Raw genomic sequence first — 12,255 nt, 5'->3', positions numbered from 1 at the left:
TTGATTGTCCTGCTTGTTATTCTGCTGGCAGAATTTGTTTTTGCAGAGTGGCCGTTGACTATATCCTTCTGTAGCACATACGATTACGACTACGATAAGATAAGCGATAAGACTATCCACAAAACAGAGAAAAGATTCCCATCGTTTGTTTGTGTTTTTACACACTCTGTTTTGCCCATCCCAACTGACTCAACATCTCCTTTCTTCTCTCCAAAACAAAAGCAATAAATTTTCAAGATGCCTCCGATCGACTACTCCAAATGGGACAACATCGACACCGACTCCGAACCGGAGAACGTCGCGCCCCCTGCTCCCGAGACCGCCCCAAAGCCCAAGCCCGAGCCTCCCGTGGTCCGCGACGACCAACCCGACCGACCACCCGATTTTCGACAACGCCGTCCCGCCCGTGCCGGCCCTGCTCAACCCTCCCTTCGTGATGCACCGTATGGGTACGTGCGACAATGGTAAGTTCGGCTGTCTGGACAAACAGCCCATCACCTACCTGCACATTGACCTCATCTCCGGGATGGCACAGCAAGCGTGGCGCGCAAGGACCGCAAGGATCTGTCGCCCGAGCACTACGAGGCCATTTGGATGTACATCGACCGTATCCTGGATGAGTTTGGGAATGGGGCCCCGCCGCCGGAGCAGCTGTACAAGAAGAAGTTTGAGCGGTGGTTTGTCGGATATCGTATTGGGGTACGGGCGCGAGGCGTGGAGGGATGCGGCGCCCTTGTATTCGACGGTGGCATTTATCATGGAGATGGAAGACTAAAAAAAAAACGAGAGCTCAAGATTTGATTATACTACAAACTACGAGAAGATTCCATTGGAAAAGATATTCATTTGATTTGATGTGATAGAAGAAACAGAAAAAGGGGGAAGGGGCACCTTTCAGACCTCCTCGACGCCCACCAAGTCAGACCGACCGAAGTCAAGACGTCACGACAAGGTAAAGATCATCACCACTCCCTGGACCAAAGCGCCCGTCCAGATGGCGGGAATAAGTCTGACGAACAGAATATTCCCAGCCGCCGGCGCAGACACGGTCGAGTCGGAAGTAAAACGGCTTCACTTTAGGGCATCGAGGACATAGAAGTCATCAGCAAGGGTGAGGATTCTGTGGCTCTTTAGAAGAGCTCAGAGGTGGGACGTCTACTCTAAAGTGATTCTTTGAACTGTATGCGAGAAAATGGTTAGTGAGACTGTTCATCATGGGTGATTTCTGGTGGTTCGGGTTGGAAGCCACCAAGGTAGGGGGAGGGATCACTCACGTAGAGTCGCTTGATTTTCAGAAGAGGATCGGGGGACGGGCGGCTTATATACCTGCTCGAATTTTTTGCGGCCGCGCTAGTGGTTAAGCGAGCGAAGATCCTGTGGATGGCTTGTGCTCATAGTATAACCCGCTGACTCAACAATGTATCTCACCAGCCGAGCGGCCTGATTAATCATTTACTCTGACTTTTTCGGTGTGGCCGCCGCGCTCAAAACCTACAAGCCGATGTAAGCCCTGCCGAACTCTACAGACAGTATAACCAAGCCGTGTTTTATTTGGTAGGTATAATAACAACCAGAGGGGAGCTTCCAGCTATACTGATACCGTACTCCCCTCCATTCATCCTACTGTCAAATTATGCGCCACAAACACCACGATAATCGTCCCAGCAGCCACTTGATGGCTACGATAATTGCAAAGCACGTATGCGCTCAGCCCTATCAGGCACTCGGTCGTCCGGGGACAAGTAATCACCTGCATTGATTGCTGAATTTTAGAGGCTTCTTAACACATTAAGTGGCCTTTACCTACTGCTTTCAAGGTTCTCAAGGGCTGGGAGGCTTTACTTGTATAAACAGCCTCACTGGCAAGAATCCTCACTGGATTGCTTGTTCTACACATGATGTACTCGGAAACATGGTTAAATATGTAGACGTAATCACGTGAATTCAGTGTGCTTCGCATGTGTTGGCCGAGGGCTGAACACGAGCCACCCGATGGCCAGACCTCGTGGATACATGTTCGCAGGTCGCCTTTGAGGCTAACTGACCACTCGCTTCACCAGCTGACTCAAAGGACAAGTTCAGAACGAGATGCTTTTGAGACCACTGAAGGAAGATACTGGTGCCGTTTCTTTCTCCTTCAATGTCTCAAGCCAAACTTGGACGGCGTTGTCCATCTCCGTGCGCAGACGCTCGGCCAAGCTACTTGTCGCTTTGCGTTTGTCCTCCTCAGAAGCGTCGATCGCCTTTTGCACGTACGTGTTGGAAAGCCCCTTCAGCTCTTTTTGAAGCGCCTCAATCTCGTCAGGACTGTGCGGAGTCGACCGTTCTTCCTCCTCGTTCTGGCGCTTGTTGATCTCTTCCAGCGTGACCTGCATCTGCCAAAACGCAGGCATATTCGGGAGCAAGCCCATCTGGATCCAATCGAAGCCCTCCAGGCGACAGTCTTTGCGAATCGCAATCGTAGCCGAGATGATCCCCTGCGAGCGGGTCCCGTTGTTCTTCGTCGCTTCCCACGGCACGGACCCTTTGGCCTTGATCTGGAGGCGGCGCGAGATCTTGGTGGCAATGATCTCGGCGAGCGTTGCGTATACCAGCACCGCCAAGAACGCCAATTGCAGATATCCGTGCATGTTGACCATGCACGCGACCGAGGCGAAGGCGGCCAGCGCGCCCGTGACCATCCACGTCCAATGCAGGACCGCCTTCAAGGGAGTAGTATTGTACTCCCAGGTCGACCGCGCCCAGCGTTCGAGGGTGTCCTGGCGGCCTTTGAAGATGACAGTACCACCCTCGGGTCGCTGGTAGGCCGCATATCGCGTGTTTGCGTTCTCGTCAATTTTATTGCCGGGGATCTGGAACTTGACCATGGGCACGAAGGTGATGAGCGCGGACGCAATCCAGTGACTACCGTAGAGGAAAAACAGGGTGAATGCCCAGATGTCTGCAGCCAGGATGCCGATGAGCATGGCCGCTAGGATCATTCCTCCATTGATCAAGATCAAAAGATACAAAGTCAGCCGGCCAGCCATCCACCACCCGAGGCCTGGGTCTTCTTCCATGCGGTGCTTTTGTTTTTTCGCGTCTTCGTCGATGGTATTGATACAAATAACCATGAAGTCATTGCCTGGATTGTCATTGCTGGGCTTAAAATTGATGTAGTCATGGAGCCAAAGGTTACTGAGCGTCAGCGGGAGTTCCCGGAAGACCTGATTCGATACATTGGAACGAATTGGAATCATCGTGGTCTCGTTAGCGCACAATCGGACTGCAGGATGTACAGACGGGAGCGCGGAGGTAAGGTGCTCGACCAGCATCTGCATAGCCGGGAGCGTGCCTCCGATCATCGTCATGTGTGGCCAGTGAAACACAGCTATATCATACTGCACATACAGTCCGGCTGCGCTCGCGCCAGCTCGTGGGTTCCCTAAAACGGCAGCCACGCCGAGAGGGTCAAAGGAGACCGAGGTATCATTGGTGAGAGTCGCTTTGGGGGAGGAGGATGAGAAGGGGTACTTGGCTTCGGCCAGGGTCGCGCACAAGGAAAAGGCCAGGCCCCGGAGCCAGGTTTCCACCGAAGAAGTCGGCATCGAGTGTTCGTAAGAGATCAAGCATCAATCATCGATCATCGTGGGTAGGGAGTGGCATACTTGTGTGGGGAAAGGGGGTTGCAGTGTTAGGGCGGAAGTGAGATTGTGTTGCCCTTAAGTGATAGCAACGCCGCAGCCTCGCCCGACCAGCTGGTCAGTGCGCTGACAGCTGGTTCCGACTTTTGTTGGGTGGGATCCGCCAGGGATTCTGAAAACACGGCCTGAATCCGTCTGCGTATGGGAGATCACGAAGATTTATGAAGGGTGATTGGGCCTGAGGTCATCGGCCTCCATCCTGCAGGTGCATCTCAAGTTTCCATTCGCTGTTCTGTAGCAGCAGGGGCTGCGCTAGTAATTAATGTGCGGGAGTGATACCAGGCCGACCCCACACTAACTTGATTTGAACGCGCCTGCGTATAATGTGTACGGCCACTGCTGGAACAAACTACTGGCGCAGGAGAAGAAAGTTATGATTGGGACGAGACGAGGATCCGGTGACACAAATACGATGAATGTCCAGCCAGTCCACTTCCAGCCACTTGACGGCCGCGATGATAAATCACATGACCTGATTACCAATTTGCCTGACCAACATGCTATAGAGGGAAATCCGATGATTCAAGGCATTGCCTGCAGGCTGACCGCACAGATCGTCCCGCACCTGCCGTACTAGCTCGGAAAAAGGGATCTTCAGATAGACGGCGCAGGTGCAGATGAGCGACAGCCAAAAGCGATTGTACGATGTAACGGCGTTTAGGGTGGAGGCCACATAGATCGATCGGACGGCGGCCAGAGAAGAAGGCGGCAGGCAGACATGCTTGGTTCGTAGAACAACGTCCTTTCCTGGCGGACCTCGGGCCCCCGCCTCATGAGAGAGCAGTCGGACAGCTGTATCGTATCTGCCCGAGTCGACTTGTGCCGCTGTCAGCGCGAAATCTCTCAAGGCTTTGATCGTTTCAGTGTTGCTGCAACAAGCCTCGAGGACACACCACGGGCGTTGCAGAATGATCAACAACGACTCCACGGCCGATCCACGCCCAATCACACAGTGTCTCTCAAACATCGACGCATGGAGCAAGAACCATGGAACAGTCGGGATGGTGCCGATGGACGGGGAGGTAGAGACGGGGAGCGAGGCCAGCTGAGCTAAAGTACACGGCTCCAAATTCAACAGTACTGGCAAGGTCTCGCAAACCCGCGTCGCGCAGGTTGTCAACTGGGTGTATGTGGTGGCATCGTCTTGGAGTTGTTGCAAGCTGGGTGGGAGAGGAGCGCAAGAGTAAATAGCGAACGTATGGGAGCCTAAGCGCACTCCACCGCCTTTGTCGAGTCCAGCCCAAACAGACGCGGTGCAGGCGGGGAGTTTGTTCTCACGCGAAGTGAGACGACTTGGGTTCATGAACGGGTGTGTAGTCGATATCTCGCAAGCATGGTAGGTAAAATAGTCAGTGGAGGGAAAATAAGTCAGCGTGAGGATATGGTGGGATGAAAGAGGATGAAAAGCAAGGCGCGGGGTTGAGGGAATTAAGGCGAACGGTCGCCGGCATAACTGATAGCCCAATCTGACAGGCACCCAGGCTGCGCCATGTCTTCTCGGTCAGCTGCCACCACCAACCAGATTCCAAGTTGTCTACTCCGTAGCTGAATTACTTTTGGCGGTAATTGGAGATGCACATGATGAGGAAGAAAGTAGTGTAGCTGAAGTTATGGAGCTGTCAAGGCTGATTCTCACAATCTTGTCACGCTCATCCCTCCCATGGATCCGCCCGATTGTAGTCCGGTCACGTGATGCTTGCATAATCAGTAACTTATAAGTTAGCACAACATATACAGTCTCAACTATAGCAATGAGTTAAAAAGAAAGGAAAGTGCGTCTCGCACTTTGTGTTGAAATGCTGGTTATCTGGCATAAAGTGAGCCGTATACTTTCAGGTATCTGCAGTGCGATGTTGTTCCTCTTTGACAGCATCCCTCTCTTTTTTACCCGAATAAAAATCCCGTCAGTAAAAGCCATGCACAGTCACGATCAAAAATTCATTTCAGCATATCAAACAAAATATTGCAGCTGCACTAAAACAAGAATGAAAACCCTCGTTAGAACGTATTTTTCGACCTAGGTCGAGCACGAATTCAGATCCCGACCAACACATATTCCCTCCAACCCATCGACGCGAAGGGGCATCATGGTATCAAGGCTGCTTCACGATCTTCGGGGCCGTCCGGCCCTTGGGCTCCTTGTGGTCGCCGTAGGGAAACGGCAGGGCATCTTTCTCCACTGGCGCGCTCGTGTAGTACCGGTGCAGCATCAGGCCGCCTGCTATCACGGCGCAGACGGTGTAGATGGCGCGATTGTTGCGGCCGCCACTTTTACCGTAGTTGTCATCGTCATCACCACGATCAGCACCTAAGAAGGGCTTGTTGAGCGACGTACCGAAAGACAGGGGGTGTATTGCCTGCTGCGAATGCTGCCATCTCTTCTGTGGTCTCTTCTTGGCTATTTTGGGGTGGGGACTGTGGGAAGTTTGTTGAGTAGATGGGGATAGGATCGAGATGTGTACCCGGTGTCGCGAGAGGGGAAGGGTGGAGCTGCGTATATATGTCAGGGGCGGGGATCACGCGGTTGACAGTTGCCACTCTCCACTACGTACCACTTACCAGGACACTCGAGGGACTTCTTTGTGTGGGTACGAGTCTGACATCATTAGATTTTGGGGATGGGTCTGGACCAGAAATCGGGTGGTGGTGTAGCCATGGGTTGATTCCGGGGCGGGCGTGGCATGTGTCTTTGTCACTTTGGCCTTGTCAAAATATACAAAAGTACCTCTATGAGTTAATATGAGTTTGTGAGCAGATTTTACGGCTTCATCTCACCCAAATAAGCGAAATCGATAGATCTCATTCAAGCATGTCGATCACTTGGCCCGACTCGGTCAGATTGACGCTTTCTTTGAAGCCACATTCCAGCCACACCTCGTACCTCTTGCGCCCCCCTCTTTTAAAATCCATGTCAGCCTGTTTGCTTACTTCTGCTTCCATAATTTCCCACGATCGAGAAAATAATCATGGGTATTAGCAATTGGACTGGTGCATGCGTGAGTTGCCCCCGAATGATTGTTATCTCTCGTTGCTGACGGGATGAGGATCAGTGCCTGGGTCTTCATCGACTCCTCGGCGCAAACCAGACGTTCTCCGCAGGCACCGCAGCCTACAACGCCTCCCTTGCTTCCTATTTTGCCCAGCAGGAATCGCAACTGTACCCCAGTTGCATCGTGGCCCCGACCACTGTCGCCGATGTCTCCACTGCGGTCCAATACCTGACCGCCAATGCCACCTGCGACTTTGCAATCCGATCAGGCGGCCACAACGTGGTCGAGGGGGCGGCTAATATCGCCGACGGGGTGACCATCGATCTGCACGGTTTCGACTCGATCGAAGTCAGTGATGAGCGGTCCACCGTGACCGTTGGAGCCGGTGCCACCTGGGGTGATGTCTACAAAGCGCTTGACCCGCTCAACCTCACGGTAGCCGGCGGTCGCGTCGGGCAGGTGGGCGTGGGCGGACTGACCACCGGGGGCGGCATCTCCTACTTCTCGCCCCGCTACGGGTGGACCTGCGACACAGTCGTCGACTTTGAAATTGTGCTGGCCAATGGATCTGTCGTTCATGCCAATGAGCAGGAGAACCCCGAGCTTCGGGTGGCCCTCTGTGGAGGATCGAACAACTTCGGAGTTGTAACGCACATCCAGCTGACAGCCATCGAGCAGGGCCAGATATGGGGCGGGTTGGCCTACTACTCCTTCGACACGGTTGACGAGCAGCTGCAGGCGACGGCTGATTTTAGCAACGCTGAAACCTACGACGAATTCGCGTCGTTGATCGTCAGCTTTGGCTTCTCAGGCACACAAGGCGCTGCACTTGTCAACAGTTTGGTGTACACGAAGCCGGAGCCGAATCCGCCCGCGTTTCAGCCCTTCACTGCGATACCTTCGGCGATCAACACGTCGCGCTTGACTAATATGTCCGATATCTCCACGGAGCAGGGCTCATTCCAGCCGGATGGCGAACGGTGGGTTCTCTTTGCCTTTCCTTGGAGTCGGGACTAATTGAAATGTGCGTTAATAGTCAGCTATGGCTCGTCACGACCTTCTACACCAGTGTCCCCATGCTCAACGCGACCTACCGTCACTGGAACGAAAGTCTGACCGCAGTTCAGGATGTGGCTAATGTAGGATGGTCGTTGTCGCTGGAGCCGTTGCCGCCCGCCATCTATGCCCGACACAGCAGTGCTAACTCGATGGGGCTATCGGAGACAACCGGCTCCCTGATGATCGTACTGCTGAGTGCCAGCTGGGTAGACGAGGCGGATGATGCGCGAGTGGAGAAAGCCGCTTGTGACCTCATCAAAGATATTGAGGATGACGCTCTTGAGCAGAAGGCTTACCATCCCTTTAAGTATCTGAACTATGCAGCCCAGTGGCAGAATCCGATCTCCAGCTATGGCGATGACAGTGTGGAGCGACTGTGGCGAGCTACTCGGTCAGTGGATCCCGACTTGGTCTTCCAGGACCAGGTCCCGGGTGGGTTTAAGCTTCCTGTTCGATGAAGTCATTCTTGTGACACGCGGCCTAGACTTGATAACTAAGATATGGTACCGAGACGCTAAATGACTACATAGCAGATCACATATAGAATTATACAAGAGCATGAATTGAGAACCAGTTGACTTCTGTTCGCTGCTTGTCCGTGCCGTACAAGATGTACTTGCAATCACCGTAGAACCTTTTGCACCCCCACTTTCTAGGGTAGTTCATGGCGGTCATCTGGCTGGTACCACTTACAAACTGATAGTGTGAGCAGGTTCACGGTGAGGCGTTCTTCATAAGGTTTTGTATAGTAGAGAGATCAAATAGGGGTGCGTGGGCGCGCAGTGTAACCTTTTTGAATCGAAGAAAGAGGAACGCAAACTCATTTTTTCCAACTGGAGATATAGAAGAAGATTGCAATGAATGCTTGTATACTTACCACAACCAGGACAAAAGGGAATCGGTTCAAGTTTCTGTGTACAACGGAAGTGAACGCCGAGAATTACAGTGTCAAGATTTCTCGGGGTTGGAACCGGTATTTGCCCCGAATTCCTTGGACAGGGCAATTAAACTTTCGCGATGTTGGCATAACCAGTGACACAAGCGAAAGGAATCATACGATGGTAAGACCTTTCAAGGCGCTGGCTACACATTACTCAGACCAGCTTGGCTTGGGTGACAGTATATAGTGGAGGTCATCAAACGCGTAGCCGCCTGCCCTACAGTCAGTGGCCCTCAGCATCTCGAACTCGAAAGAAGTCTAACCATGGATAATGCTCCCAAATTCAATACGCCACCACCTAAGACATCCATTTTCCTTCTCAGTCTCCCCGTATCCAGAGTTCTGCTGGTCACCATCAATCGCGAGCAGCAGAGGAACTCCGTACCCGTCGTGGGACACTCGGAGGGCTTGCAGATTTGGCACTGGTTCGATGACGAGCCGTCGCTCCGCGTGGGGATAGTGACAGGAAAAGGCACTATAGCCTTCTGCGCGGGCGCTGATCTAGTGGAGCAGCTTGATCCACCACCGCAGTACAACTTTGCATCCCCAGTTCCCGAAGATGGGTTTATGGGACTTAGTTTGCGTCGCGGGAAGAAGCCGGTGATCGCGGCGGTGAACGGGGTCGCTTTTGGCGGGGGATTCGAGGCGTGTCTCAATTGGTAGGTTGACGCGAAACAAGCAAGAATGGGAAGGAAGAAGCTTAATCATCTTCATGATGAACGAACATGTAGTGACCTTATTGTCTCCTCCCCAGAGGCTGAATATGCCTTACCGGAAGTGTGCATCGGGGCGTTCGCGGCTGGCGGGGGGCTGGCCCATATCTTCCGGGCGTGCGGTCTACAGCTCGGAAGTGAACTAGTATTGACGGGGAGAAGAATCTCAGCTCAGGAGGCGAAGGGTCTGCGGTTTGTCAATGTTATCTCCAAGTCGCCAGAGACGGTGGTGGATGAAGCGATTAAGCTGGCGACGCGGATCGTCAGCGTCTCGCCTGACTCTGTGGTTGCTTCGAGATATGGGTTGAACGAGGCTTTAGAGGTGGACACTATTGAACGACATACGCGCCGCACGACGAAGCAATATGGAAGGGCTCTCATGCGGGGCAAAAACTATCGAATCGGCCTGGAGGCATTTGCGAATAAGAAGAAACCAAAATGGGTGGACTCAAAGCTGTGATCAGTGTGGTTGAAGAGGTGTGTGTTTGATTCTTGCATATCTTGCATGAAAGATGACGAAGGCAGGCATGAACTTGATGGAGTGTAGAGCGAGTCAATGTAGCAAGGAATCAGTGATCACCTGACCAGAGAATCTGGCCCGTTTGCAATGCATGTTTTGAGTGCACTGGGATCGTGACTTCCTCCTTGCTCGTCTGCAGTTCCAGGGAAACACATTACTTCTGTTGAGCTGATCCCTTTGTAGTTCTTCTACACAACATCTATTCTTCACACCTTTTTTCTACCCTGTCCCATGTGCTCTTCATCAAGATTGCAGCTCTAATGTAGCAAGCAGTATTAACGACGAACAAGCGAAACCGTCCCGCGGCCGATTGCTCCCTCCCCAAAGCCAGTCCGAGATTCTTGTCGCGCGCCGACATTGTTGGCCGTCAGCAACAAGCTCATGAGTCTGCATATAAGAGCAACGGTATTTCAAGGGTTACAAAACATGAAAGAGCAGGCGGTATCTGACAACGCTCATTTATCTTCAAGATGACTGATTCGACTCTTAGACTGGATTGGGTTACGGCTCCAAGCGGATACGCTTCTTTCGAAGACTTCGACAAATATATTCCGGGTCCATATCGTGATGCGGGTGGCCCAGAGCAAGGCGTCCCGCCGTACAGAACAAACCACGAGATCCTCGAATAGTCCGCAGCGCCCGTAGAATCTCGCACTTGGCAGACCTGCAAGGTCCAGTGCTGGCTGGATGGATAGAAAGTACAACACCTCGGCCCGGAAGTGATACTTGAGGCTGTCTTCTTTTGCGTTGCGGAACTCTTCTATCCACCAAAGAAAACATCGAGACGAATGGGTACAACCTCGATTTGTGTCTTTCCACTTATAGATGACATGTTCATTCCTGCCATGGACCTAAGCAGTCTAATAATGCAAGCCAAACCCGGATTATAAGTAGCAAATAGTCGTCGACATGCCTCCCAGGTCATCTGAGTTCATCGCAGTCGCGATGGCCCCCAAGGAATGCAATAAGCCGGACACAACATCCTCACGATCGTACCTCGGACAACCGAAGTCGAGAGCTGGATGTGGGTTGTTGTGAGCTTGGTGATAATGATGTTCAAGGAGCTGGACAAGCAGGAACCGTCCGCAAGCAAAGATTACCCACAAACTTATCGATTGGCGAAGTACCTAGGCTTTATCAAGGGTCATAGAAGACAGACTCCTTGTGTCGTTAGCATCGTGACATCTGCCTAGAACCCAATGATGCAACTACCCTCCCCAAGGACATCCACCGGTCACTTGGCTCTACAATCAGGTGCCATTGATGTTCCAGGCTGGGTGGGCAAAGTGTAGGTTCTTCGTGGTTTGGGTCCTTCGTCGCTAGCCACCGTTATTCAACAATCAAGTTGCTCTTGACTATCCTCCGCTTCACCTAGAGGTGCCAATGGATCTATCTGAGTCAGGTCTTCTCTTTTCGTTGCGATTAGTTCCGTACCTTTGAATTTGCAAGCCCTTCTATGCGAGCCTTTATCCACAGGGGTTAATCAGCCTCGCCGCTTGGAGGCGACCGTGGGCTATTGCCCTGTGGCCCCTTCGTTGCCATGGGTGTTCTCTGCTGGCTTCGCGAAAGTCAACCCTAGATCCGGACATAGAATAAGTGCCATTGCAATCGCAAGTTGACTAGTCTTCTGTTTTCATCATGGTCGCCATACCACCACTCTTCCTGGTGGTGTCGATATACCTTGTGTCGGAGCGCACACCAGGGAACGTTTTGAAGCCTTACTCCTGTCCATCTAGCAAGCAATATTCTTCTGATTGTCTACCGGCTTATCTGCCTAGACATATAGGATTCCAATCCCCACTTCCCAGGTCCAGAATTGTTGTTGTACCTTGGGATAGGCTAGAAAAGCTCTCCGGGGAGAAAGTAGTATGCTCTGTCGGTCACCAATCCAGTATTGACTATTGACGGGCAGTTTAGTGTTAAGTGACGATAAAAGCACTCATCAATTAATTGTGTGTCTAGTCACGACTTCTAAAATACGAAATTTTAAGAAATACTCGTCAATTGATGCACTTGCTGTGTACACGGCCATCCAGCATAGCTTGAACTATTCGAACCGGGGCGTGGGAGCTTTCCCTTTTACAGAGACCTAAGTACTCCACCGTATCGAAAAGCCCCACAACACGTCCCACACTGATCGGAATTAGCTCGGATCAAGATTTATGAAATGATCGAGGCTTTTTATAATGGAAACCGATGAAAAAAGGTCAAGAACAAGTGCGTTAAAGCCACAAGAGGGATCCGAAGCCGCTGGTCTCGAAAACAACCAGAAAAAAAATAAGTCCCCGAAGCCGGGAGTCGAACCCGGCCCTGCGCTCCATGAAAGTGAGGCCCAAGCAGGTACGTGATC

General features: G+C 52.1%; 5 protein-coding genes across 5 annotated transcripts; 3 read left to right on the top strand and 2 right to left on the bottom strand.

The window, feature by feature from the left end:
- Positions 1-237: 237 nt before the first annotated feature.
- On the top strand, positions 238-828 carry ASPACDRAFT_1857461 (uncharacterized protein; the record flags this gene model as incomplete). The annotated part of the gene is made up of 2 exons (XM_020197552.1): positions 238-464; positions 540-828. 2 exons carry the CDS (start codon positions 238-240, stop codon positions 799-801), a joined length of 489 nt encoding a protein of 162 aa, XP_020055338.1. The 3' UTR covers positions 802-828.
- Positions 829-2,078: 1,250 nt separating this feature from the next.
- Positions 2,079-3,587, bottom strand: ASPACDRAFT_61669 (uncharacterized protein; the record flags this gene model as incomplete). Its single annotated transcript, XM_020203684.1, has 1 exon — positions 2,079-3,587. One exon carries the CDS (start codon positions 3,585-3,587, stop codon positions 2,079-2,081), a length of 1,509 nt encoding a protein of 502 aa, XP_020055337.1.
- Positions 3,588-4,146: 559 nt separating this feature from the next.
- ASPACDRAFT_44626 (uncharacterized protein) lies at positions 4,147-4,986 on the bottom strand (the record flags this gene model as incomplete). Its single annotated transcript, XM_020201454.1, has 1 exon — positions 4,147-4,986. The coding sequence occupies one exon, from the start codon at positions 4,984-4,986 to the stop codon at positions 4,147-4,149; it is 840 nt and encodes a 279-aa protein (XP_020055336.1).
- Positions 4,987-6,649: 1,663 nt separating this feature from the next.
- ASPACDRAFT_44624 (FAD-binding oxidoreductase) lies at positions 6,650-8,190 on the top strand (the record flags this gene model as incomplete). The annotated part of the gene is made up of 3 exons (XM_020201453.1): positions 6,650-6,679; positions 6,734-7,653; positions 7,710-8,190. The coding sequence occupies 3 exons, from the start codon at positions 6,650-6,652 to the stop codon at positions 8,188-8,190; spliced, it is 1,431 nt and encodes a 476-aa protein (XP_020055335.1).
- Positions 8,191-8,936: 746 nt separating this feature from the next.
- ASPACDRAFT_53141 (enoyl-CoA hydratase/isomerase family protein) lies at positions 8,937-9,845 on the top strand (the record flags this gene model as incomplete). Its single annotated transcript, XM_020202700.1, has 2 exons — positions 8,937-9,331; positions 9,404-9,845. The coding sequence occupies 2 exons, from the start codon at positions 8,937-8,939 to the stop codon at positions 9,843-9,845; spliced, it is 837 nt and encodes a 278-aa protein (XP_020055334.1).
- Between the last annotated feature and the right edge of the window lie 2,410 nt (positions 9,846-12,255).

This window comes from Aspergillus aculeatus (genome assembly GCF_001890905.1).
Source record: "Aspergillus aculeatus ATCC 16872 unplaced genomic scaffold ASPACscaffold_10, whole genome shotgun sequence".
Taxonomy (NCBI): Eukaryota; Fungi; Ascomycota; class Eurotiomycetes; order Eurotiales; family Aspergillaceae; genus Aspergillus; species Aspergillus aculeatus.
Note: the sequence above shows the minus strand (reverse complement) of the source record. Positions and strands in the feature narration are given on the sequence as shown.